The 23,861-nt window shown below is 53.9% G+C and overlaps 10 protein-coding genes across 10 annotated transcripts; 5 read left to right on the top strand and 5 right to left on the bottom strand.

Annotated features, from left to right (window-relative positions):
- Positions 1 to 334: 334 nt before the first annotated feature.
- Positions 335 to 869, top strand: CTAM01_04300 (uncharacterized protein; the record flags this gene model as incomplete). Its single annotated transcript, XM_060520330.1, has 2 exons — positions 335 to 586; positions 690 to 869. The coding sequence occupies 2 exons, from the start codon at positions 335 to 337 to the stop codon at positions 867 to 869; spliced, it is 432 nt and encodes a 143-aa protein (XP_060384975.1).
- Positions 870 to 1,572: 703 nt separating this feature from the next.
- CTAM01_04301 (WSC domain-containing protein) lies at positions 1,573 to 4,916 on the bottom strand (the record flags this gene model as incomplete). The annotated part of the gene is made up of 2 exons (XM_060520331.1): positions 1,573 to 2,681; positions 2,732 to 4,916. 2 exons carry the CDS (start codon positions 4,914 to 4,916, stop codon positions 1,573 to 1,575), a joined length of 3,294 nt encoding a protein of 1,097 aa, XP_060384976.1.
- A 1,548-nt stretch (positions 4,917 to 6,464) lies between these two features.
- Positions 6,465 to 7,362, bottom strand: CTAM01_04302 (uncharacterized protein; the record flags this gene model as incomplete). Its single annotated transcript, XM_060520332.1, has 4 exons — positions 6,465 to 6,623; positions 6,722 to 7,102; positions 7,155 to 7,195; positions 7,242 to 7,362. The coding sequence occupies 4 exons, from the start codon at positions 7,360 to 7,362 to the stop codon at positions 6,465 to 6,467; spliced, it is 702 nt and encodes a 233-aa protein (XP_060384977.1).
- A 2,300-nt stretch (positions 7,363 to 9,662) lies between these two features.
- On the top strand, positions 9,663 to 10,568 carry CTAM01_04303 (uncharacterized protein; the record flags this gene model as incomplete). Its single annotated transcript, XM_060520333.1, has 2 exons — positions 9,663 to 10,120; positions 10,175 to 10,568. 2 exons carry the CDS (start codon positions 9,663 to 9,665, stop codon positions 10,566 to 10,568), a joined length of 852 nt encoding a protein of 283 aa, XP_060384978.1.
- Positions 10,569 to 10,976: 408 nt separating this feature from the next.
- Positions 10,977 to 14,354, bottom strand: CTAM01_04304 (uncharacterized protein; the record flags this gene model as incomplete). The annotated part of the gene is made up of 7 exons (XM_060520334.1): positions 10,977 to 11,760; positions 11,807 to 11,936; positions 11,984 to 12,305; positions 12,353 to 13,219; positions 13,264 to 13,352; positions 13,406 to 13,548; positions 13,597 to 14,354. The coding sequence occupies 7 exons, from the start codon at positions 14,352 to 14,354 to the stop codon at positions 10,977 to 10,979; spliced, it is 3,093 nt and encodes a 1,030-aa protein (XP_060384979.1).
- A 1,639-nt stretch (positions 14,355 to 15,993) lies between these two features.
- CTAM01_04305 (ATP-NAD kinase) lies at positions 15,994 to 17,922 on the top strand (the record flags this gene model as incomplete). The annotated part of the gene is made up of 3 exons (XM_060520335.1): positions 15,994 to 16,101; positions 16,160 to 17,411; positions 17,477 to 17,922. 3 exons carry the CDS (start codon positions 15,994 to 15,996, stop codon positions 17,920 to 17,922), a joined length of 1,806 nt encoding a protein of 601 aa, XP_060384980.1.
- Positions 17,923 to 18,519: 597 nt separating this feature from the next.
- Positions 18,520 to 18,798, top strand: CTAM01_04306 (uncharacterized protein; the record flags this gene model as incomplete). Its single annotated transcript, XM_060520336.1, has 1 exon — positions 18,520 to 18,798. A coding segment is annotated over one exon (279 nt), but the record flags the coding sequence as incomplete, so codon positions are not given.
- A 1,153-nt stretch (positions 18,799 to 19,951) lies between these two features.
- On the bottom strand, positions 19,952 to 21,360 carry CTAM01_04307 (uncharacterized protein; the record flags this gene model as incomplete). Its single annotated transcript, XM_060520337.1, has 3 exons — positions 19,952 to 20,178; positions 20,239 to 20,635; positions 20,746 to 21,360. The coding sequence occupies 3 exons, from the start codon at positions 21,358 to 21,360 to the stop codon at positions 19,952 to 19,954; spliced, it is 1,239 nt and encodes a 412-aa protein (XP_060384982.1).
- Positions 21,361 to 21,482: 122 nt separating this feature from the next.
- On the bottom strand, positions 21,483 to 21,965 carry CTAM01_04308 (uncharacterized protein; the record flags this gene model as incomplete). Its single annotated transcript, XM_060520338.1, has 1 exon — positions 21,483 to 21,965. The coding sequence occupies one exon, from the start codon at positions 21,963 to 21,965 to the stop codon at positions 21,483 to 21,485; it is 483 nt and encodes a 160-aa protein (XP_060384983.1).
- A 314-nt stretch (positions 21,966 to 22,279) lies between these two features.
- Positions 22,280 to 22,561, top strand: CTAM01_04309 (uncharacterized protein; the record flags this gene model as incomplete). Its single annotated transcript, XM_060520339.1, has 1 exon — positions 22,280 to 22,561. The coding sequence occupies one exon, from the start codon at positions 22,280 to 22,282 to the stop codon at positions 22,559 to 22,561; it is 282 nt and encodes a 93-aa protein (XP_060384984.1).
- Between the last annotated feature and the right edge of the window lie 1,300 nt (positions 22,562 to 23,861).

A 23,861-nucleotide genomic window follows, 5' to 3' on the forward strand; every position in this document is an offset into this window, starting at 1 on the left:
ATATCGAGGTCAAGATGTCTCCAAGATACCAAACGTTGCGAATTCGTTTGCCTGGCTCAGCTGACCATGATAATACCCGTCGGCCATCTTGAGAGTTGTATAACTCTCTCTTATTAGCCTGGGTGACGTTCGTTCAAGTTAGCTGAAACATAATGTATTAGGTACACAGACTAGATTGATGGGTTCAAATTGCGAGTGAAGTTCCCGGGGCATTTATATCTACGTCAAGTCATCCAACTAGTCGTCCCTCTGAAAGAGAACAGCATGTAACGGCAAGATCTAAGTCACGAGGGGATACAATAACCAGCGAGTCATATCTGAAATCCGATACAAGATGAACTGTATGATAGAGAGCTCGCTTCTACCCATGCTCTCAACATTGCTCCTGCCTGGCAGGGTTCGCGGCCACCAGGCCCACCCTCGCAACAAGTTTTCCCGAGACGAGTCATCGTATATGGAATCTTCACAGAAGAGAAAAGAAACACAAGAGCGAGTCCCGTCTGGGAGGGAGCTGCGCTGCGAGGTTTTCCTGAACTACGGTTCTTCTTGCTTTATGGAAGGCTGCGGCTACTACGTATCTTCAAATCTTGGTCCTATCAGCACTCCAAGATATCGTCGTGGAACAAGAGTAGTTTAGCCACATTGAAGTTGCTTCTGTGTAGAATGAGCATGCTGTCCCCAAAACGTACCTAAACTTTTTTGTCTTTGCCGAAATGAGCGAATCTCTGTCTTTCTTCTCTCTTGATAGTTGGCTGGAGCATTGTAGTCAGACAAAACCAGATCACTGCTTCCGATTTGTCAGTGAATATGTGTTGTTAGATGTCATCTCTTTCTTATACAATATTGTATCCCCAGTCTACTTGACGTGAGCCCTGAACCCTCCCTGAAGACAGCTAGCCTGTCTTCATCGTCTTGGCGATAAGTGCCTGTCTTGATAGCGACGACAGAAGGAAGAAAGAAGGCAGCTCTTCGGTAGGTGAGGACAAGACGAGGACGTGGGCGACGGAGGCAGCAGAAAGGCGAACGTCCTGGATAACCTGAACGGGATCTATAATTGAGGTACTGAACGCTTTCCCCCTTAAGAGGACTGACCAAGGTCAACTTTTGAAGGACCAATAGCGGTGAAGATGTCATGCATGACATTACCGACTGTAAGCAAACTTTAGAATTTTCCCACCGACGATGACGCGTAAGGATAGGATACTATTTCAAGTAGATGAAATGATTAAAGAGTTGACCCAGGCCTTCAATCTACTATGAGTTTAATACTTGGCTATGTTCCTTGGCAATGATGATCCGCAAGAGTTGAGCGGATTGCACACTGACAACATGTGGATGTCACATTTCTCGCCAGCCGAGAAGGAGAATTGGTTCATCCCTAGTCTAGGTATCTACACATGGTTCATTCGACCTAAAAGCAAATACAGTAACATGCATTGTAATTTTATATAAATGGCCGAAATTCTTGACCAAAAAGGTATCATATCTCCAATCTCGTCGATGCCGAATGTATCAGCATAACTACATGCGCCGGGTCTAATGCCCAAACCCACCCGCATCACTACACCACTCTCACTTCTTATATACTGACAAACGGTTGCCGTTACCGCAGTACTCTGTGCTAGAGCCAGTACACAACATACTGCAATCGCTCAACGGGGCATCAAGCGACGTCGTCGGCAGGGCATTACCGCAATAGCACTCGCCGCCGTACTCCGTGCCAAAGTAGCTATACCCATCGCAGAACGCCGCGCACGCCTCGTTGGTCATCTTGTCGCTGCTGGCCGTAGCCTTGGCATCCAGAGCGCGTCCGCCCTGCGCGGGCTCGGTGCGGCAGCCGAGGAAAGCGTAGACCCCGGCCGTGGCGGGTTGGCTGGGCCCCGTCACCTGTTTGTCGGACTGGTAGAGCGTCAGGCGGTTGCCGCCGCCGCAGTACTCGTACTTGTTGCCGGAGCAGGTCATGCTGCAGTCCGCCAGGGGCGCGGCAGCGCTGGTGGAGGCGAGGGAGTTGCCGCAGTAGCATTCGCTGCTGTATTCCGTGCCGAAGTACTTATAGTCTGAGCAGTACGAGGCGCAGTACTCGAGCGTCATGTTGTCGCCGGAGGCGTAGTTCTTCTGGCTCAGAGCGCGGACGCCGTTGCCTTCTGTCCAGCAGCCTACCAGGGTGTAGGGCGAGATGGTAGGCTTGTGAGCCAGCGTAGGGGAGGCAGTTGTTGAGGTGGAGATGGTGCTGGAGGCAGAGGGCGAGATTATCGCTGAGGTTACGGCGCTGCTGGACGACGATGCGATGCTCAATGAGGTGCTTGAGGAGGACGTGGCACTTGGTGAGGATGCCACGCTGCTAGAAGACGTAGAGCTGGTGGAAGATGCAATACTGCTCGAACTTGAAGTAGACACCTGCGACGAGATCGAAGAATTGCTGGCAGTAGCAGAAGCAGACGTCAGAGTAGAAGACGTTGACCCGCTCGCCACCAAGACACTGATAGAGCTTGATGACGAGGTGCTGCTCGAGGTCGTAGTAGCCACCGTCGACGCCAAAGTAGACGAGGCACTGCCGGCTTGGTACAGCTCCAAACGGTTGCCGTCACCACAGTATTGGTACGAATTGCCGGCACACCTCATGTTACACTCGCTCAGGGACGCAGTCTTGCTGGTTGCTGCCAAACTGTTACCGCAATAGCCTACTTCGCGTTAGTTCTCATTCATGCCCCAAGACGCACTCAACACTCACACTCGCGTCCATACTCGGTGCCAAAGAATGTGTAGTCGGAGCAGAAAGTAGCACACTTGTCGAGAGTCATGTCGTCCGCAGCAGTCTGAGCAGCAGTAAGGGCGCGACCGCCATCGGCCTCCGTCTGGCAGCCGACGAGAGAATACTTGCCGATGGTGCTGATGTGTGCGAGAGTAGCTGTGGGAGCGGCCGTGGAGCTGCTGGTTCGGGTGGCGGTGGTCGAGTACAACTCAATACGATTCCCGGCTCCGCAGTATTGCGTAGAATCACCAGAGCATGGCATGTTGCAGTCGGCCAAGGGCGCAGAACTACTGGACGTAGCCAGAGAGTTGCCGCAGTAGCATTCGCGTCCGTACTCGGTGCCCCAGTAGTCGAATCCCGTGCAGTTTGCCATGCAGCTGTCGAGGGTCATGCCGTCGTAAGCGAACGCGGCACCGGTGAGAGCTCGGCCACCCGAAGCCTCGGTCCAGCAGGAGACGAGCTTGTAGCCACCCATAGTCTGTCGGTGGGAAATCGTAGCAGTCGGGGCCGCGCTGGACGTGGAAGACGACACTGTGACGCTGCCGCATGTCGGAGACCCTCCCGTCCAGCTCGAACATGTCCCACCGATAGGGTCAGCCTTCTTGAAGGGGTCAATCATGGCGGACGCGCCCTCTCCGCTAATGAAGTCAAAAGTCGACTCGAAACTAACGCCACCGGGAATGTTCGTTGTGACACTGTAAAAGGTGTAGCTGCCTACACAGTCGCCCTTGACCATATCGACGGTCATCTTACCCAGCAGCGGCACCACGCTGCTTGTCCGCGCCGTCTTGTAAGAGATTTCTGCCTTGACCGGAAGAGACGTGCGGTCGTTGCGGACTGCGGCGACCAGTGTAACATCGCCGGAGTTCTGCGTCAGGCAGCTCTGGGACGTCTGGAGAAAGATGCCATCCTGTATGGGGTACCCGTTGCCATTGTTGTTGAATAATGTGCTCGAGCCGTCGCTCTTGTTAATCGTCACAGTAAAGGACGAGATGCCCGTGCTGACGGGAATATCCTGCCTGATGGGATACCAGGAGAAGCTGTCTTCCAAGCCCTTTGAGATACCCGAAATGGTAATCGTAAAGACACAGGAGCTAGTCCCGCAGGTAGACCCACCACTTCGGTTCTTATAATTGATCGTCAGACTCGAGATGCCTGTGATAGCGGTAGTTCGGACGCGAATGTATCCTGTAAGAGTCATGACGGTGGGCGAAGTGAGCGAGAGCTGAAGCTGGGACGGTTTGACGGTGTAGGGTGCGATAGCATCGCCAAGAGTAACACCAGATGGCACGGTGTTGATCATCTTCTCAAAGACGGTCTTACAGGTAGACTTGAAGACTGCGAGGTCGGTCATGGCCTTCACGGTGGCGTTCTTGTCGGAGCTGAAGACGGTGAAATCGGAATTACTGGCTCGAGCCGTGCCCATCTTGATGACGAGTGGGTTCCGTGTGGTGCCGTCTAGGTATTCGGTCACAATTCTGTTGTCAAAGACACCGTTTGAGCTATCCATGGGTGCGGAGCCGTTCGCATTTGTGCCGTCTGGAACGATAGTTGGATTCTCGGCCGTGTGGACGCCGCCAATTGTATGGCCGCAGGCTGTGACTTGAATCATCTCCTGTGGCGTGAATCCCATGCGATTGAATTTTGAGTTGAAAACTTGGATGACTTCGTTGGGCTGCGGTACGCCGGCGGCTCCTTTCACGGTTGCGTCGATGCGGCCGGATCGGATTGCAACTGAGGGACCGCCGCACGACAGGACGGAAGTGTAGACTCCTAGAGCGATGAGGTCCGACATGCTGCTTTTGCGGGTCAGGTAATGTCCCATAAAGGTCAGAGTTGTCGAGAAAGCAGGACCGGTATTCTCGCCGGTGCTCGACAGCTCATATTGTATTGATGCGTCCAACCCGCCAACTCCTGCCCCCGCGTTGGCCGGTGCCATATCGTGAAAAGCGGTTCGCAGCCATTCTGCAGCAGTCTGGCGGCCGGTGCCCGTTGCCTCCTTGGCGCAGGGGAAGACGTTGTCGGCAAAGTGCCTTGATCCGAAGTTGAATGACTGGTACATGATCTCTTCCAACTCGTCAATGTCCGAGGGCCAGGTCGGATCAGCCTGGGCCTGTGAGGCCAAGCCAAGAAGGCTCAACAGTATGGAGGAGTTCACCTTCATGGTGGTATGCTACCTCGACTACGAGGAAACCGAATTACAAATTGTAGTGCAAGTGAGTGACTTGGTCGTCCGTAATAGTGACGGCTTGACCTTTGAATTAGAGCACTATAAAGGCATAGATAGACCAAAGAAAGTGTGAAGGATGTAGAAGAAGAAGGCGAAGCGAGGGAGGTGAGAGGAAACAGAGATGAGATAGTGGCCCATGGCCGTTAGATATGAGAGACATGGTGTGAAACGACACCAGAACCACGAAGGAATAGACAAAGAGATGCGGCAACAACTTTTTGCCAACATACACGAGCCGGCCGTCGGAACCGTGGGGACCTGACCGCAGGAGACGGATGATCTAGGCACTCTGGGCAGGCCTAGGCTGTTGTGGAGGGGCTCTATCGCCAGCAAGGGAAGTAGTCTCCGTGTATGCTTGGTGTACGGAGTAGCGCCAAAAGAGAATGGCGGCACAGCTTAATCTTGCCCTGGGAAGAGTGAGTGAGGCCCGGGTGGATGGGAGGCAAATCCCCTACTAGTGAAGGTCCCTTGAAGTGAGGGTGAGAGTGAGAGTGAGAGTGAGGGTGAGATTGATGGTAAGGGTGAGAAATTGAGAGTGAGTTCTTCGTATTTTTGGCAGAAATTGCCAAGGGTGCTGGGACCCCTCTTTCCCTTTTTGATTTAGTGCCAACCTCGCATTGGATGGATCAAGATAAACTGGACAACACGGCCGTCGTGATTGGCCGCGGGCATTTTGTGGCTGCTGTCGGTGCCAGCCGCAAAACCAGGGGTGCCGGGGTGACGATCCCCTGCCCCTGAGCACGGCTTACTTTGCTTAACCTTAATCGGTTGGTTCAACTCTTCGAGATGCCCTTCAAAGGGTTTTCTGGAGAGGGACATGGCCCAATGGTGCGTCGAGCAGTAAATTGCATCCCGACATTTTGGGTGGTGGTTTTGGCCTGGTGATGTTCGGGAGGTGGGAAAGCCCCCTTCTCGGCATTGCCCCAGCAGGCCGAGTCAGCCAGGCAAAGCACTCTTGCACTTCGAGGCCGACGAGCCGCGAGCCTGACTTCTCCTCCGGTTCGTATATTTGGTGTGGCAACCTTGCCCCTGCCCTGCGTTGCCGATGCCAAACTATTGATGCCATGTCAATCATGGCGCTCCAGCTGATGCTGCAGAACGCATGCATCTCTTGTTTGTATTGCAGCTTGCGTAATGCTCCCGACCTCACGCGCATAATCTTTATCAATCCGGGGATTCGATGATAGCGGAGAGGGGTTCGTGCGGAAGAACAAATCAGGACACTGACAGTTTGGCTGACGATAACTCGCAGATTCGGCTCCGACGGCAAATTGATTGTGTCTATCCGTACCAATGTTTACTGTTTTGGACGTTGACAGCACACGAGAAGTAAGCAGCCAGTAGTACAGGGACTGATCATGAGGAGCTCTTTGAAAGGGGACCAGAAACCCGCATATTCTGGAAACGCGCCAGATATCTTCGAGTCAGGGAGGCCGATTTCTGCTCGCCTGTCCTGTCAATACTGGAACCCACCTCCCGCTGTCATCCCATCACGAAAGTTGCCAAGACGCTCTTGCCATGTTGAAGTCTGCCCAGCTTGGTTTCTCCACTTGGGCTGGGAGCGGGCTTTGCAAGGACAAGTACTTGAAGAATCCTCCAGATTGCGAGAGCTGGAGTTGTCATGGCGGCCAATTGTGGCTGCTATTAGTGGAAACGTACTATCGATTTTCGCCGCAATGTGGGAAGGGGCAAATAAACTGTCCAGCTAGCCCTTCTCCACGACCCGAGCACCATATTACCTCCAGGATAGCGCGCGGTTTGCCCACCTGCTCGGCGTCGTGATTCGGTTTGTGGTTTCCTAACGGTAAGATGGGACAAAGAATACCATCCCCACACCGCACTTTACCGACTGACTGCTCGGCCAACGTTAGCAAGGCTGAACAAAGCCAAACACGCCAGGCCATGCGAGACAACAACCTATTATAGGCTTCACAAAGAAAATCCAACGGCGAAAAATAGCCGCCAAATCGCACCGCGCTAGAGGCAGCCCACGAGCTCGATTCGAAGAGACCTCTTTCCGATGTTCCACCTTCTGCGCCCGCCAATCCGGAATATGGCTCGACATCGTGTTGAGAAGCATCATCCGGCGGGGACTGGTTCGCTGATGCCTCCGATAGGTTCTACAAAGGTGGTTGGCGGTCAAGAAACGTCGGAAGGCGCCGAACAACCAACATCGCCGAGGGGACCCACGGCACCAAAGTCCCAGACAGGCACTGTTGATAAGGTAGAGGGACCTATTGTAATCGACCGGCCCCATACCGGGGCACCGGTACGGAACACCATGTGCCGGAGCCTTGGTGCCAGCCAGGAAAGCGGGGCCGCTGCCGTCCATCAAACCCTTCGCCCATTCACCCAACGCCGGTATGCTACGGCCAAACATTTTCCGAAGCCATAGCAGGGCTGGAATTCGCCGAGTGCAACAGCAAAGTCATCGACAGTCTTTGAACAGCCACCCGCAGCCCACCGAACGCCCCATCGGAAGCCTACCCGGAAGGCGCCTGATCCGAAGTGCCCAAAGTCGGAAGGCATTCAATTCCGCAAGACATTACACAAACACAAACGGCGTCTTGTCTCGGGATTTTACGGTTTCTTTGCAACCCAAGATTGTTGTCCAGTTACACTCGAGGTTGACGACTGTGGTGTTTTGTCTAGATGCGAGGAACGCCACTGTCGAGTGAAAGCCCTGGGCTACTTCTCGGACGAACCCTTCTTGCCCAAAAGGAAGTCACGTAGTCCAACTTTCTACCGGTAGTTTTCTCCGCGGGCCGAGGCACTTGACTGGAATCTGACATCACAAATTTCCGTCGAAATCGTCCGATCGTCGACAGCTTCAAAGCCGCCGCTATGATTGCCTTCGGCGCTACCCGTCAGACAATGCGTCGATAGAGCAGGCAATGACATAATATGACCGGACTGAGAGCAACAGACCGACTTGACGCCTAGTCCCAAAAGACCAATAGTCCACCGCCGAGATGATAAAAAAACAGTACCGGTAACTGTGAGAACAGCGCTGACTGCGCTATTATACACAAGTTGGATGAACAATTATCAGTCACCCATATCTCTTCGATGCAGCGATTGTGTCCGAGCTGCACTCCGTACAGAAGAGTGCTCTTGAATTTCTGGCGGGTGGGCTTTTCCACGATCTGGGGAAACCCTGACATAACCAGGGGAAACGACCAGAACCGTGCAAATCCACAAAAAATCTGGCAGCGGGGAGAACAAACTCTACGCGAAACTCAACGGAGAAGAGACGTGCCGTGGTTGCATAGCTGATCATCAATTATCTCATAGGTAGGACCGCCCTTGCAATTGGGTGCCGGCCCGCCAATGATCTTCAACAGCCCGGACCAGGCCTTTAAACCGAGACATACTAGAGCGACGCGTACAGTACACTAAGGGATGTCTTTTGGGTAGGTATACGCATGAGCTGGCCAGACCAAGATACAGACATAACCAAAACTGGATCCAGTGGGGTTGAACGCAGTCTCAAGTTGAGCAGACGTTTATTCCAGATGTGACAGAAGTCCAGAACGTGGGCATTTGCAACACTCGCAGTCTGCCAGTATGGATACATTGACGCTGGGAAATCAGTCATAAATCCGAGAAGCTGCTCCGAGAACCGTCCAAAGGGAGATGATCCCGGGAAAGCTGAAAAACTCTGCCGTTCTTAAACTCTAGCCGTCTTGGACATGAAGCATCCCAGGGCTCCACGACTTTTTGGTACACCTTACTGTACGCAGTAGGTTTTTAGTCATGAACACCACCTTTACAACGTCAACATACGGGTCTGGGCTCTGGGCTATCCCGTGCGAGCCGATAAAAGGTGAAGCCAACCCTGGCATGGGAAGCTAGGGGGCAGTGGAAACTCTCAGTCACAAGTCACATCAAAAGCGAAAGGTAAAATGGGAAGACCCCTGGGAAACCGAGCGATCCCTCCCCACACCTTCCAGGTTCCATAAGTCATTCGCCCCGCCAAAGCCACAGAAGACCCCACCACCGTGGCCGTGCCAGCCCTCCGGCACAGAACAAGTGGAGAATACGTTCTGGCTCCGGCCCAATCACGGCGACGTCTATCCCTCCAAGACGCCTGACATCATCGGGGCCCACTTGCCCACAACCCCCATTCAGCCACAACGTCCTCCGTCATCAACGTCTGCAAACAGCGCCCCGGATCAAGAACCTGACGCCTGCCCTCCGTCATTGGGCGAATTGGCTGCAAACTTTGGGGGTGTTGGTGTGTGTGGTGAATACACTGACTGTGTGCGCAGTATCCGTAGAACGTAAAGAACATGTTCCAGGAATAAACGGGGATGGGGCGGAGAGAGCCCAAGACAAGCTTGAACAGCGCTGAACCTTGCCACGATCTACGCAATGGAGCGGGATCGGTCAGTCCGTTTACCGGCAGACGAAGCAGGGAGGCAGGCAGCCCTTGTTTCCTTCTTTCCTTCCATTTAACCTTTAATTCTTAAGGGTCTCGAACCTCCCTCTCCCCATTCGCTCACCTTGACTCTATCTCATCCCACCTCACCTTTGGTATCCAGGGTGTAGACTTAAACAACAAGAAAGGAAACCCGCACAAAGTCAACCAAACAATCAAGTTTCCGAGTATACTGAACTCATACAATCAGCCAACTATCAAAGAAACCACAAGGAAGAAGCTCAACATACGCCGCAACTATGGGCTTCGCATTAAAATTCCTCCAGTGGTTCATCCGCGGCGTCCAGCTAGGCTGCTCCGTCCTCATCCTCGCAATCTTCTCCTACTTCCTTGCGACCCTCCACAACCACTCTCTCCCGATATCGAACTCCATCCGCGCCGTTGAGGGCATCTCAGGCGCCGCGACCCTCTACACCCTCGTCGGCCTCCTCCTGCTCTGCTGCCTCGCGGGGCTTGCCTTTACCTCCTTCATCGCCATCGTTCTCGACGTCGCCTTCATCGGCGCCTTCATCTACGTCGCCGTCGCCAACAAGGGCGGCGCCGGAACCTGCTCCGGCACCGTCAGCACCCCCTTCGGCGACGGCCCCGCCGACGGCGAGCCGACCAACACGGGAAGTGACGGCTGGACTCACCTACCCAGTCTGCGCACGGCTTGTAAGCTGCAGACTGCCTGCTTTGCAGTCTCCATTGTCGCAATGTAAATGCACTTCGAGCGTAATTTTGAAGGAACGCAGCTAACATATAAACGCAGTTTCTTCTTCATCTTCTCCATCCTCGTCGAAGTCGCCCTCGCCCGCCACCACCGCAAGGAGAAACGCTTCGGCCCCAGCCCCAAGAACAACTACACCTCGGGCTCAGGCACCAAGCCCGGCTTCTTCAGCAGCTTCCGTCGCCGCGGCCGCGCCGACCCCGCGACTAACGACAATGCGCTGCCCATGCACACCAGCCCCGATCAGGTCCGCCCCAGCTACGCCACCGAGACCACCGCGGTCGCCCAGGATGTCGGCTACCCCAAATACGAAGGCACCTACGGCAACACTACAACGGCGACTGGCGGTGCCAACGGCCATGAATACGGTCACGAGACTGGAACCACGCAGCCGCCCCCTCGACACTACAACGATGGTGTTTACGACAGAGTTTAGGTACGAATGAGACAGGAATTGAAACGAGACCACATAATGAGGTGATGGAAGAATTGAAGTTGGTCTAGGTTGGCAAAGATACCCAGGAAATTGAGGAGTTCTTGCCGTCGCGTTCGAGACGATGGCATCTTGTTGGCAGTTTGGTTACGAATCAATGGAACACATGCACACATTGACCCAATCATGCACATAGTGAACTTGCTTGACTAATACTGTTGTCCTTTGATCGTGACTACGTTCGTACAACTCATAAACTGTGTTTAACCCTCTGGGAGTGAGGCATTCGGTGATTGGGTAAATTCATCTCGCACAAGGCATCGCCCGGCACCGACTCTTAGCTTTTAATAACCTATTCCAGACACTCGCCAGGTGTCAGCATACCTCGTACCTCTAACGCTCAGGGTGATTTTATGGCCAGCCGGCCGCATCGTGCTCCCACTCACTGTTTGCGCCATCGTCGGCCCCGACGTCAGCCCAATTCATGTCCAGCTTCTCCAGCTCCCTTGTGAAAAAGTCTTGCTCCTCGCGCAGGGCTGCCCGTAGCTCGGCCGCAATCTTGTCCGGGTACCGCCGCACGTTGAACCAGTGCGTCAGACTGCGCAGTGCTTGCTCCAATGGCAGCGCCGAGTCCACCTCGGCATCAACGTCGCTGCCGGCCAACCACTCGTCACGCAGTTCAGGTCGGCAGTGTAGGTACACCGCCGTGATGACGCGCATGTTGCTCTGCCGCCACTTACGGCCGCAGTAGGGTACTTGGTTCTTGAACAGCTTCAAGGTGTATAGTCGGAGTTCTGGCTGGGGGATCTTGAGGGATTTGCGGAGAATGTTGGCAGACTTGTACTGCACCAGGAGAAGGTTCCGGTGAGCTTTGTGCTTGCAAATCTTTTGCATGATTCGTAGGTAGTTGATCAGAGAGAAGAAGTTTCTTCTCGAAAAATCAGTGATGGGCTCTGCTGGCAGGTCGCCGACAGGATATCCGAGCTCATCAACTTCAGGTCGCACCGCAGCTTGTCCCTCAAGCTTGCTGGTGTCTTCGCCATCGCGGGTGGCGGCAGTCGCGACGCGAGGCGGTGACCGCCTTCTCTTGATAGGTGGTGGCGCCGCTTCGTCCTCGCTCTCCTCCTCGTCCGGCTCTGCTTGTACAGGCGACTTCTCCTTGAATTTCGATCGCAGATTGCAGAAGTGGAAGAAGCTGATTAGTCAGTTTGTGTCGCGTGAGGGTTGGTAACAACACACACCTGTTCTCTAGCCGGTCCGTTTTGCTGTCGACAACCTGTTGAACATCCTGATGGGCGAACAACTTGAGCACCAGCGGAAGGTAGTTAGAATCCAGCAAAAGTTGCGTCATGTATTCGGATTTCAAAATGTCTGCGGCCTGATTAGTCTATGCCTCGGGCGAGGCCAAGCATACTCACGAGAGACTCTGAGCCACTTCAATAGAAGCAGGAGAATGCCAGTAATGGCCTTTGTAGTGATTTCGCGGGATCGCGCGGCATCGACCTCCTCCGGTGACATCTCAGGGAGCTCTGGAGGGCCACCTCCGGCCGAAGAGGGGTCTTGGGGCTGCTGTTGTCTATTAGGTCCAGCGCCGCCATTCATACCGCCATTGGCACCTCTGCCGGCCATGCTTGGGTGCTGTTGACCTTGCGGAGGTTGCGACAACACAGCGGTGACGTTCATTAGTATCGGCCTCAATAGGACAATTACAAGCGACTGCAGATGAGGGAGAGATTCTTTCTGTGGAAGCGTCAGTTAAACTCAGCTCGAAGTGCCAAAACACTCACGTAAAAGCTTTCGACAGCAAGCAGACGTCGCTTGATCTCAACGTTCACTTTATCTGCCGAAGGGCCGCAGTCTATTTCGGGCTCCCGCATCGAAAGTTGCGCTTCTCTACGTTCCTCAGCCTTGGTCTCCGCCTTGAACGCAGCAATCTCCTGCTTCTCTTCAAGGGTCAGCCCCTCAAGGTCGAGGTTATCAACATCACTGTCGTCGCCATCTGCCTCCCACCCTCTCTCGAATCTGAGGAAGCTTTCGCGCTCTTCCCACAGTTGTCGTGTAGCACGGGTCATGCGAACCCTCTTTGCAAATAATTCGCCCGCCTCCAAGATGGATGCAGGAATATCACTGCCCTCCCACCTGCGACCGACAAGCTGTTCCTGCAAGCCAGCTCCACCTTTACCACCAGCGCTGTTGCTTGTGGCATCTAGCGGTGGGTACATGAAAGGGAAATTCTGGTTCGTCTGGTAATTTTGCTTTTTGCCGCCCTTGCCCCCAACACCAGGAGACGGCGGCGGTGATGGAGCCGGTGTCGCAATGTGCACGGGTTGATGCAAGATAGAAGCACCGCCACTTTGTGAGGTGGGCGGTCCCGGGAAAATCCCACTGGCTGCGCTGGTCCTCGTGGGCTGATTTGGAATGGGTGGAAGAAGGGTTGTGTTCTCAGGTTCTAGAGGAATGAGTGTCCGCGGAGGGACATAGGCCGGATATTTGGATGTGAGCTCTTGCCGGAATACATGGTAATCTAGAGGTGATGCTGTGATAAAGTCTTTGGACTTTGCATTGGGCGATTCATTTGTTGCCTTTTTCGCCTCGTCTACCTCTTTTGTGCCGCCGAAAACAAGCAGAATAGTTTTCCAGAAGAGCAAAAAAATCTATACTTGTTAGTATGGATTGTGTTCGGAACCAATCATCGTACCTGGCTGGATGGCATCAAGTTCCCGTCGTCCCAACGCAGCTTCGAGGTTGCGAGCGACATAAAATCAACCAGTCCAGGGTTGAGAGAAACTAGCAGCAATTAGCCGAGCCTTTCCTAGATAGATTGAGTACAGGTGACTTACGAAGCTCGGATCTTGTAGCCTCTAGCTCCTTAGGGAAGCTCAGTGCCTCCTGAATAATGACATACATGATGGTCATAAGATTAATAAGTTCATCCTGGGCCTCTTGGGCGCCGCCGGGCTGGACGAGACGGACATCATCCGACCTGCTTGAGTTAACTTACATTGTAAGACAGATTGCCCGGAGTACTCACCAAAATACATCAAAGCAACTTTGCAGAGCCGACCAAACAGTGTTAATGCCGTCCAAAGAGGTTAAGAAGCTGATGCTTGATCTGATAGCCTCCAATTGTGTCGCACTGGCAGCCGACCTCCTGTCACCTACAGTGTCAGGCGTCGACGTATCGCCCCATCGACCTAGCACTAGGTACAGAACTTTGCCAATATGCGCAGAACGTTGTGTCGGGTCCTTGACTTGAAGACCATCTAGGGCATCTAGCGTGAACTTGGCCTTTGTCTGGTGGTCCGTCTCTTCCCAAGTTGTCTGTATATCGTAATCGTGCTGCCACTGCCATTCGAAAGCTCGCTGAGCAGCGTTTAATCGCACCCATTGCCAAAATTGATAAACAAACCATTCGTCAACCTCCTCATCGTGGACACCCATGTCATTGTAGACGAAATCGTAGGCGACAGGCTCGCCACGACTGAACTCGGCAACTATTTTACGAAGCTGCAACAATGATAGCGAGTCGGTAGGCTGCTGAGGTTCGGGCGCAGGAGGCATTGGGGCCGGGGGTATCGGAACTGGGGCCGGAGCTGGAGAGGGTGCAGATGAGTTTCTCTGCAAGGACGGTCGTGGTGGAGGCGGAGGAGGTGGGTTGCTTGTATCGGGACCAACGTCTGCGACAACAGCATCCGCTATCACGGCATCTGCAACATCGCCAGTCGGTGGAGGCTCGTTTTCGGCAGCGGCGCCATCGTTGGCAGGCCGCGAGGGCCACAGAGAGTTCATCCTGTGAGGAAGTGGAGGTGCGTCGATGGGTGTATCATGCTCTAAGAGGTTGTTGGTAGACAAGGAGCAGTCGAGTGTGCTTCATCCGGGGAGATTTATGGAACGAAGAAGGAACACCTCGCGTCAATAATGTGTCGAAGCGTGTTGCGGGTGAAGTTTCGGTTGCTCAGCGCGAAAGCATTCTGACGTGGTCGCGGTGAAGATGCAGCGATCAGGAGGGATGCTGTTTGCGCTGCAGCTTGTGATTGGTTAAACAGCTGGTTCTTGGTGGTTTGGCGGGGTGAACCTCAATGGACGACCCAGCTCCTTATCGCTTATCGATTATCGCATGTCTTATCTACCCTGGTACCTTACCTTACCTTACCTTAGGTAATCCCCTCTTATCGTCCGGACTTTCCAGTAAATACCAAACGGAATACTTGGGATAGGGCATTCCTCACTCGAACAGGAAGTGGAGGAGTGCCATGTGCCTGGCGATGCCTCTCGCTCACATTGCATTGCACGGGAAAACAAACTCATCCGAGGCGGCCAATGTGATGGAGTGATCGTCTCATGTTAGATAGTACGCGAGCAGCATCACCCGATGTTAATCAGCAGTCAGCAACCCAATGGGTGTCTAGCTTTAGATCCCTACTACGCAGACTTTCCCCCAAGAGTAAATAGATGGTCATGCGGACGTCCGCAAGGTCAACTCGGTTGGTATTAGGTCCTGGACCCTTTTGCTACCTGGCGTGTGCCTCTTTCTTGATTTCCTGGTGTACTATGTTCAATCGCAGAGGTACAGTGCCGAAGAACTGCAAAGCTGACAAGTGCAAGATCTAAAATTCTTGATGCGTTTACTTGACCAGCCCGTGAACCAGTCTAGTCCTAAGGTATGAGTCCCACCGCCTAAAACAGCAACGACGTCAGCGACTTGTCCCCCTACCGCCCCGGTTCTTCGGCAGCACAAGCCATGGACAGATAGGCCCCCCACCTCACTAATCCTGCCCGCAGGGAGGAAACTGACTTCCATGTTGGTCAGCTCGGCCCACTGCGGGCGAACCAGCACCCTAATGGCTACGGACAATGCTGCAATCATCACTAACACCTTGGCCCCGCTGATTGAAGAAGCTTCCACCCGTTGAAGCTGAGGTGGGCAGCTCTCTCTCTGCAACCTCTTCTACCTCTTTAGTTTCCTTGGATAGATTTTGCCTATCACTTCTCCGAGTCACGCTCTTTAGAACAAAACCTTTGTTCATTCATTGTGTGAGCCTCGGCATCGGCAGCAACCTGGATCCTAGTATCTGTTCTTTCATACTTTCGGGGAACGTGCCTCGGGGTTACAATCGCGAACACTCTCTGCTTGCCCAATCGCCTCATTGCCACTGCATATGGGCACTGTGCGACGCAAAGAGAGAGAGACAGCCACTTGATAACTTTCTCTTTGCGCACGCGGTCGAAATAAACCTTTAGTTTGCCGACGATTGAGCCTGCTTTTCACGCTCTCGAAACCACTTCCTTTTTCAATCCGCTGCTAATGCTGTGAGACCGCATCGAAGTCGTCTACAAGTACCAAGCGCGATCAAGCTACCCCGCCATCGTCGCGACTTTGCCAACTTGTTTCGCCTTCTTCGTCATTGCGACGCTCTTGCTGCGGGAAATGGGTGCCGAGACTACCAACGACGAGACGGAGAAGCGTGTTGGCTTTGAGAAAGAGGAGGATGCGCATTCAAGCGGAAGTGACGATGACTACCAAAAGGCTGTCGAGGTATGTGGATTTGAAAGCATCATACCAAACAGCATGCCTTGTATTAAGACTGTGATAGGTCACTTTTGATCCTGGAAACCCTTACCGGCGCAAAAGCTCTCTAGTCACGTCCGAGTCTTCCAGACCTTTGCCGCGACACCCTAGCCAGAGAACTGAGTGCATCGTACACCAGTTCCTCGAAAGCCAGAGAAAAGCTCGAAACGCGGTAGCCTCCGCCAGCAACCAGGGTTCTCGGTCGAATTCGGTATCAAGCGCCTCGAAAGCCACCACGGACAACTACCACCACGGTCATCCCACCTATGAGAACTCTCATCGACATGTCGGTGCCTGTGATGTATCTGGGGAATCGGGCATGTCGAAGACTGTTGAGCCCAAGGGACGGCTCGCTAAGCAAAGAGCGTCCATTCTGGCTGCCGATAGCCCCGAAGGCAGTGACGTTGGCCAGGCCGACGAAAAGTCCTGGCGATCCGAGATTACCAAGTCTGCTTCGCAGATCGACCTCACCCATTCTGACGACGACGACGAGCTGCATAGCCGACTACTCACCAAGAAGCAACTGAGTGAAATGGCTTGGGGAGTCCGAGAGCTTAGCAGACGGCTCAGCAGTATGCGCATCAGATTCCGCGTAAAGACGATATTTCTCCTGACCAAGATCCACGATGCGGATCTGATTGCGCGCACACGGGAACTGACCAAATGGCTCCTGTCACATGAGCGGGATGTTGTGTATACAGTCTACGTGGAAGAAAAGTTCAAGGACAACAAAAAGTTCAATGCGACGGGAATAGTTGAAGAGCTCAAAAAAGACGTTGCCGAGTCAGGAGCATCGAAACCTGGGACAAGCGAGGAAGGCATATCGAAGCGTCTTCGGTACTGGAATGAAGACATGTGTCGGAACCGGCCGCACATGTTCGACTTTGTTATTTCATTGGGTGGCGACGGTACCGTACTCTACGCCAGCTGGCTTTTCCAGCGCATTGTCCCGCCGGTGCTGAGCTTCTCCCTCGGCAGTTTGGGTTTCCTGACGAAATTCGATTTTGAAGACTACCAAAGCATCCTCGAGAATGCCTTCAATAAAGGCGTTACAGTCAGCTTGCGGTTGCGGTTCGAGGGAACCATCATGAGGAGCCAGACGAGAAAACAGCTGGTGGACGGTGAAGAGAGCAGCTCGAGCCAAGACGACGACGGGCGAAAGCTTGACCTCGTGGAAGAGCTAGTGGGCGAGGAGAGGGAAGATGAACACACCCACAAACCAGACGGAACTTTTGAGATATTGAACGAGATTGTCGTCGATCGTGGTCCAAATCCAAGTAAGTCCTCGACCATGCTTCCCTGCTGAGCGAACTCTAGATTACTGATCATGCCACCCCAATAGCAATGTCGTACACTGAAATCTTCGGTGACGACGAACACTTCACCTCCGTCTTGGCAGACGGCATTTGCGTTTCGACCCCAACGGGCTCCACCGCCTACAACCTGGCGGCCGGCGGTTCACTCTGCCACCCGGAAAACCCCGTCATGCTCGTCACTGCCATCTGCGCACACACGCTCTCGTTCCGTCCCATCATCCTACCCGATACCATTGTTCTTCGTGTGGGCGTGCCCTACGATGCGAGGACCAACTCGTGGGCCAGCTTCGACGGTCGCGAGCGCGTTGAGCTATTTCCAGGAGACTACGTGACGATCAGCGCTAGCCGTTATCCCTTTGCCAGCGTCCAGGCTCAGGGTCGGCGCAGCGAAGATTGGGTCAACAGTATCAGCGGCAAGCTAGGGTGGAATACGCGCCAAAAGCAAAAGGAATACAAAGAATGGGAGAAGTAGATCCATTCGTCCAGGGAATCAGCGACCAACGATTAAAAGTCCAGAAAAGTTCCACGACACGCAGAGTCAAAAGGCTTGGCTTCGGATAGCAACTTTCCGAACGACAATCAGTCGGCAAGCTGTCACCACAACCAGGAACTCACATGGTCACACGCAGACGAAGAGGATGGGCACTTTGGCACATTTCAAATCTTTTGTCACCTGCCGCGTGGCCAGCCCAGGAAGAAAGCACACTCACTGCAACCACAATCCTGCCTTACGGAGGACTATAAATCCAAACGCCAAGCCCCGGAGATGGTTCACGTCCTCAAGAGAACCTCTTTTTGAGTCTTTCAGAGGTGAGAACATCCCGTCTTCGGGAGGGTGGCCATTTGGCCTCCGAGAACGAAGATCGACTAGGTTCACGAACGCAACTAAGCTTTGCCTTTAAGCTTGGCACTACGTCTTTCAGCCTAGCCTGGGTGCGATGTGAGTTGCGAGGAAGAGAGGATGAGCTCCGAGAAATCGTAGCAACACAGCCGTCTTAGTAGCAATTCGTTTGTTCAACTGGCTTCGAGGCGGGCTCCGGATGTCGTTTTCGTGCTCGCCATCTACGATTTTCCCTCCACGTTGGTCGATATTCCTCCATCCCATCAAGTCTACAACGAGAAACAGCCCAACAAGCAGACTGTGCGCAGGAAGCAGACAACGTCACCCGGACGATGGGTAGACAGACTCATCTCTGCGTGTGTCAAGGTGTTTCCTCCTCCCAAGACACGAAGGGAAAAAAAACCGCAAACCCAGGGCAATCCAGGCCAAACCCGACAAAACAAACGCGGCAAGCTAAAACACCGACCGGCGTCACCCGCCCAACCTCGCTGGCTCTACGACTCCTAGAGCAGGGCACCTTACTAAGGCCTTACCCTCACCCACGAATAGGCCCCCCGCGGGCTTTCGCAGCGCATCTATTGCCCGCTCGGTCGCACCCGCGGATACCCTTGGTCATGGGTCTGGCTTCTTCCCTTGGCTTCTTCTTCCTCCCACCTCCCGCAGAACCAGGATGGCCCCTGAGTCGTGCGCTGACAAAGGAAACGCTACAATTCTCCCATTGGGTCTTTTTCCCCTGGGCGATTTCAGCATGGATACCGCCGATGGGTTGTATGCGGCTCTAATAGTATCTACCAGGGTGAGGGGACTTGTGACAGATGCTGCGACGTTCCGCTGGTCCCATGTTCGCCGGCAACACAATGGAACGTCTCACAACCACAACAACTCGGAACTGATCGCCATACGTCCATAGGCGGTCAATAGGCGGCTTTTTTTGCCCTTTGAGCTGCAGGTTCCACATAATGCCTACTTGTTTTTTTATGCAGGAACCGCCACGCAGAGCCCACGTCTGGTCGATTTTTCGCTTGAGACGAAACAGGCATTTGTGATTTCCGGTCGTTTCTACATGCACTAAAAAAAGAAACTCTCAAGGAAAGCATAACAGGCAGAAGTCGGAGCTATCAATAATCGCTGGGCAATGTTTGGGTAGATGGCAAAGAGGTATTTTTTTGAGATAGAGAAGAGCAAGAAAGAAAAAAAAAAAAAAAGGTTCAGATACACAACCACTCGATACGCCGCCGCCGCCGACCGCCACAGCCAATAAGGAGAAATAACCAGGCGATTTCCAACTATCAGTGAGAATCGTACACGCCGAATGCTAGTGATTTGTCTAGAACGAACACCCACACCACCCTTCCCAAAATGTTTGATATCATGGCGTAAAAATAAAAGACAAGGAGGTTTTGAGGCCCGTAAAAAGCGAAGGCAAGCCGAGACCCATTGTGTGTACGCGTGAGCCGTTTGTATATAGTGAGCCGATTACTCAGGTGAGTGAAGAGTAGCGGAAGGATCTCGACGAGGGATTAGGGCTGAGGCCGGGAATCGTAAATATTTGAATGAGGTAAGGAGGAGAAGAAACAAATCGTGGCAACGTTCTCAATTTTGGGGGTTTGGTTGAATAAGCTCTTTTGGGTTTCCAGGATTACACACGCGAAAGAGCAATCTACTGCTCGTCCTCCACATCGTCGGCCTGAGTCTCGACAAAGGTCATGGTGACGCCCTCACCGCTGACATTCAGGTTGACGGTGTCAATGGCGCCGCCGCTGACGCCTCGTGAGTTAAGCTCCTCAACTGCGCGCTTGACAACGTTGTTGTTGGTGGCTGGGACGACTTGGGAAACGGGGGCGGAAGGATCGCGGGCAACGAGCTTCTCAGGGGTCATCTCGACGCCTATTCCGTAGTGATTAGCCGCGTGTGCCTCGAGTGTTCCAAGACTTATCTGTTACTTACCAGCAGGAACGCCGGAGCGAACGTACATGGTGGTGACCTTGGCACGGCGGCGAGGGGGCTGCTGGGCCTCGTCGGAGCGGGCCTTGACCTTCTGCTGAGCAACAATAGCGCCGGCAGGGCGGGGTGCAGCGGGGGTAGCGGGTGCGGCCTCAGCGGCGCCTCCGGTTCCAGGACGAGCTGCTGCTTGCTGATTGTTGTCGACGATCATGCCGACACCAGAGCCCTCCTGACCAGTGCCAAGCTGGATCTTGGGTCCCTTAGTGAGGGCAACCTCGGCGTACTTCAGAGCGCGATCGAAACCGGAGAGATCGCGCTTCTCGGCGGGACGGGCTTTGGTAAGCTGTACACGGGGAGCGATCTCCTTGCCCATTCCTTGGAGGGCTGCAATGGCTTGGGCCTGGTTGGAGAGGTAATATGTTAGCTGATATTGGTCTGATAGTACTAGCGTCCGTGTGTGTCCCGTACACACAGACATGAGCCGCCCGAAAGCTAGAAGATTCCACTGACCTCGTTGATCTGGTTGTCCGCGGACGAAGCAGTCACCGGCGTAGCACCTCCGACTGAAGCAGCGGCTTGCTGAGCAGGCTGCTGAGGGGCGGCCGGGGTAGCAGGTGCCGCGGGAGCGGCAGGGGCGGCGGCCGGAGCATTCGCAGCACCTTGAGCAGCATTAACTGCGGCGCCCTCCAGTACATTCATCAACTGGGAGACGTCGTTTCTACCGCCAAATGAAATTTCACCATCACCCACCACCAAGGCAGGTGAATAAGCGCCCAAGTTGATGTTCAAGGGCAGAGCGTTGAGCTGAGCGGCCAGGCCGGCAACGGCGAAGATGTAGCGGTTGACCATCTTGTCGATCTGTTCGGGTAGTCGGTATGTCTTGGTGTGATTCGGGTAGAACGGCTCTTGGAAGAGGCGAAGGGTGGTCTGCGAGACGGTGACACTAAGTAATAGGCGTAGAGTTGTATAATAAGGACACGACCAGCGGAAGAATTGAAGATAGCTTTTAAAAATCTTGAAGAAGAGAGAGAAGAAAACCGAGAAGAGACAGGATACCAGTCGAGCACAGCTAAAGAAGAAATAGAAGAAAAGATCTGAAAAAAAGCACGAGAATTTAGCTTTCATATATTTCCCCACGAGCCAAGATGGATGAGTTGAGACTGGAGACTAGCCACATGCTTGAGACACAGCCGCCAAGATGCCAAGAGATAGAGTCCCGTCGAAAGCCTCAAGTCGGTCGTGGGCCCTCAGACATTAGCAGAGGGGCTACCGTCTGGGGTAGGCTCTTGATCGAGTCGGTACGGAGGCGCAGGCAGGGGGTGCTCGTCGTGGTCGAGGTGGGATTGCCCAGCTGGAAAGCTCCGAATAACGCCAAGGGATGGCCGAAGGACGAGTAGGCTAGCGATGGTACATTGTAGACAATCCGCCCAGCGGGACTGGATATTGTTCAGCGTGAGGTCCAAGCAGTTAGCGACGCAGTCGAGGCATGAAACGCAGGTGACACCAGAGACAGGCAGCGAGCCAATTGGGCAGGTCGGTTTGGGATATCCATCTGGGAGGCCAGCCGCGGTCGAGTGTGCAAGAGGAGGGCGATTCGAGACCAAGCTTGACGGAGAGACCTGACTAGGAGGTCTTGGCATCGTCGCCGTGCCTCTATGCGATGGCCGAGAGATGTCAGGTAGGATGCCAATTTTGGCCCAGAGATCCACGCTCTGATGTTGCCAGGGCATGGGAGGGCATGGGTGACCCCCCGGGACGCGTAGACAGATCCGACTCGACTCTCTGGCAGATGGTCAAGGGACGCAGTATTTGCAGAGTGGGTCAGTCGCTCATGAGACTTTGCCAAGCACTCCTGCGATGGTAGCTGGGACGTGCACCGCAACGATACTGCCCATTTCTCTGCGTCTCTCCGTTGATTTCTGCTTGGGTGGATGGGACGAAGGTGGCGGGTGAGCAGCAGCGTGGACGATACTCGGTGTTGGTGGATTTCGAAAGGAACAATTCAGAGGGCTCAGAATCCCGCGTAGCATCTAAGCATACCTTCATGGTTGTGCCAAGGGGCGGATTATTCTCTTGGCACTTGGCGGGTCGCCGTATGGCCGGTGTCGTCTTCCGTCTGGTACCATCTTTACTACCTGCTGCCCCCCTTCAGCAGGGCAGACTATCGAGCATCGATGCAACGGCCAAGAAGCACAAGAGATCTCCCCGGTATTGGCGTCGTCGGGTGCCGCGGCGGATGGAGTCTCCAAGCCCGCCAAGTAGCCAAGGGCAATCAGCCACGTCCCGGCCGTGTAACCTCTTGGTCCGCGGCACGCCGCACAGGTGAGAGACGCATACTCAGGACGCAGAGCCGCTAAAGCTAAAGACTGAGGAAAGAGTGAATCGGGTTGTTTTCTCTAGCGAGTCGTGCACAGCGCTGTTCGGCCCGCCTTCTCTACCCAATTGCCGGGATGGTGTCCCTGGCGAATGTTTCCTCAACTCCAGGTTGCGGATGATGGAAAGACGTCTAGTGGTGGGCAGAGGGGCAAACGCATGACAGTCGTGCCCCGATGGTTTGCCAATTGTCAAGTGTCAGGAGGAGCCCCAAGAACCCCGTGGTACGGTACAAAGCGAAAAAAAGGGTCCAATTGCATTCCGTGACAGAGTCTTGGGCCGGGTGGATGGATGGAGACTGGGATGCAATGCAGAGAGGACAGACGAGTTCGACCGAGCATGGGGAGTCTGAGGTCGATTGACTGTGAGTGCAGTGCGGTACCGTTGGAGTGTCCAGTGTCGAGTGCTGGATTTTCTGGTCTGGTGCGACACTCTCCCATACTTCTGCCCGTGTCTGAGACTTCAGAGTTGCGTGATAGTCGCCGTCGTAAGGATTCCGCTGATGGTGGTCGTCTGTACATTGTTGTTTGCTCGGGCTCCGTTTTGTAGCCAAAATTAGCATTGGAAGCCGGGGACATCAGACCAAGCCCCTATTTTCCCTAACCTTGAACGGGAAAGAGTCTGTTTTGCGGTTCTTGTGTAATGTGTACTCCGTATGGGCGGTTTGCGGCTTGCCCCGTGACAAACCATGTTCGCGAGTGTTCAATGCAGGCCGGTGGGTTGAAGCCGACAGGATATGCCCAGTTCGAAGCGAACATGCACGTGCCTGACCCGCCTGGTTTCCGGCGAGAAGAAGGCAAACGAACTGGGGGAGAGCCTGAAGGCATTCAGATTCTGCAAAGCCAATGAGCCGGAAGTCGAATCGTTGTCGTTGCCCGTAATCAGAATTGCTGTCTGTGTGGTGCCTCATTGTGTGTATGGTATGACCGTTGCAAAGACTTTGTTGGGTGTGGAAGGAAAGAGTTCGCGCTTGCCTCAAGGACAGGGCGAGGTTTCCAGGCTGCAAATAGAGACTCTGACAGGTTTTCTTCCTGCCTCGCCAAACGCCTAAGCTCTGCTGGCCGGCTCCTGCCTGTCACGTCTACCTGCATCGCTCACCTCAGGTTTCTCACCAAGCGCATCCCGTGCGTGCCCTTTTTGCTCTGTACCTTACATCAAATCTGCATCCAACCTACGGACGTACCTCACAGAAGCTAAGGTATGGAAGGTTCTAACATTCGGCTGGATTTCTCATCAGCCTGGAAAATGTGTGA

The sequence above is a fragment of the Colletotrichum tamarilloi genome, assembly GCF_030869305.1.
Source record: "Colletotrichum tamarilloi strain Tom-12 chromosome Unknown Scaffold_10.1, whole genome shotgun sequence".
Classification (NCBI taxonomy): Eukaryota; Fungi; Ascomycota; class Sordariomycetes; order Glomerellales; family Glomerellaceae; genus Colletotrichum; species Colletotrichum tamarilloi.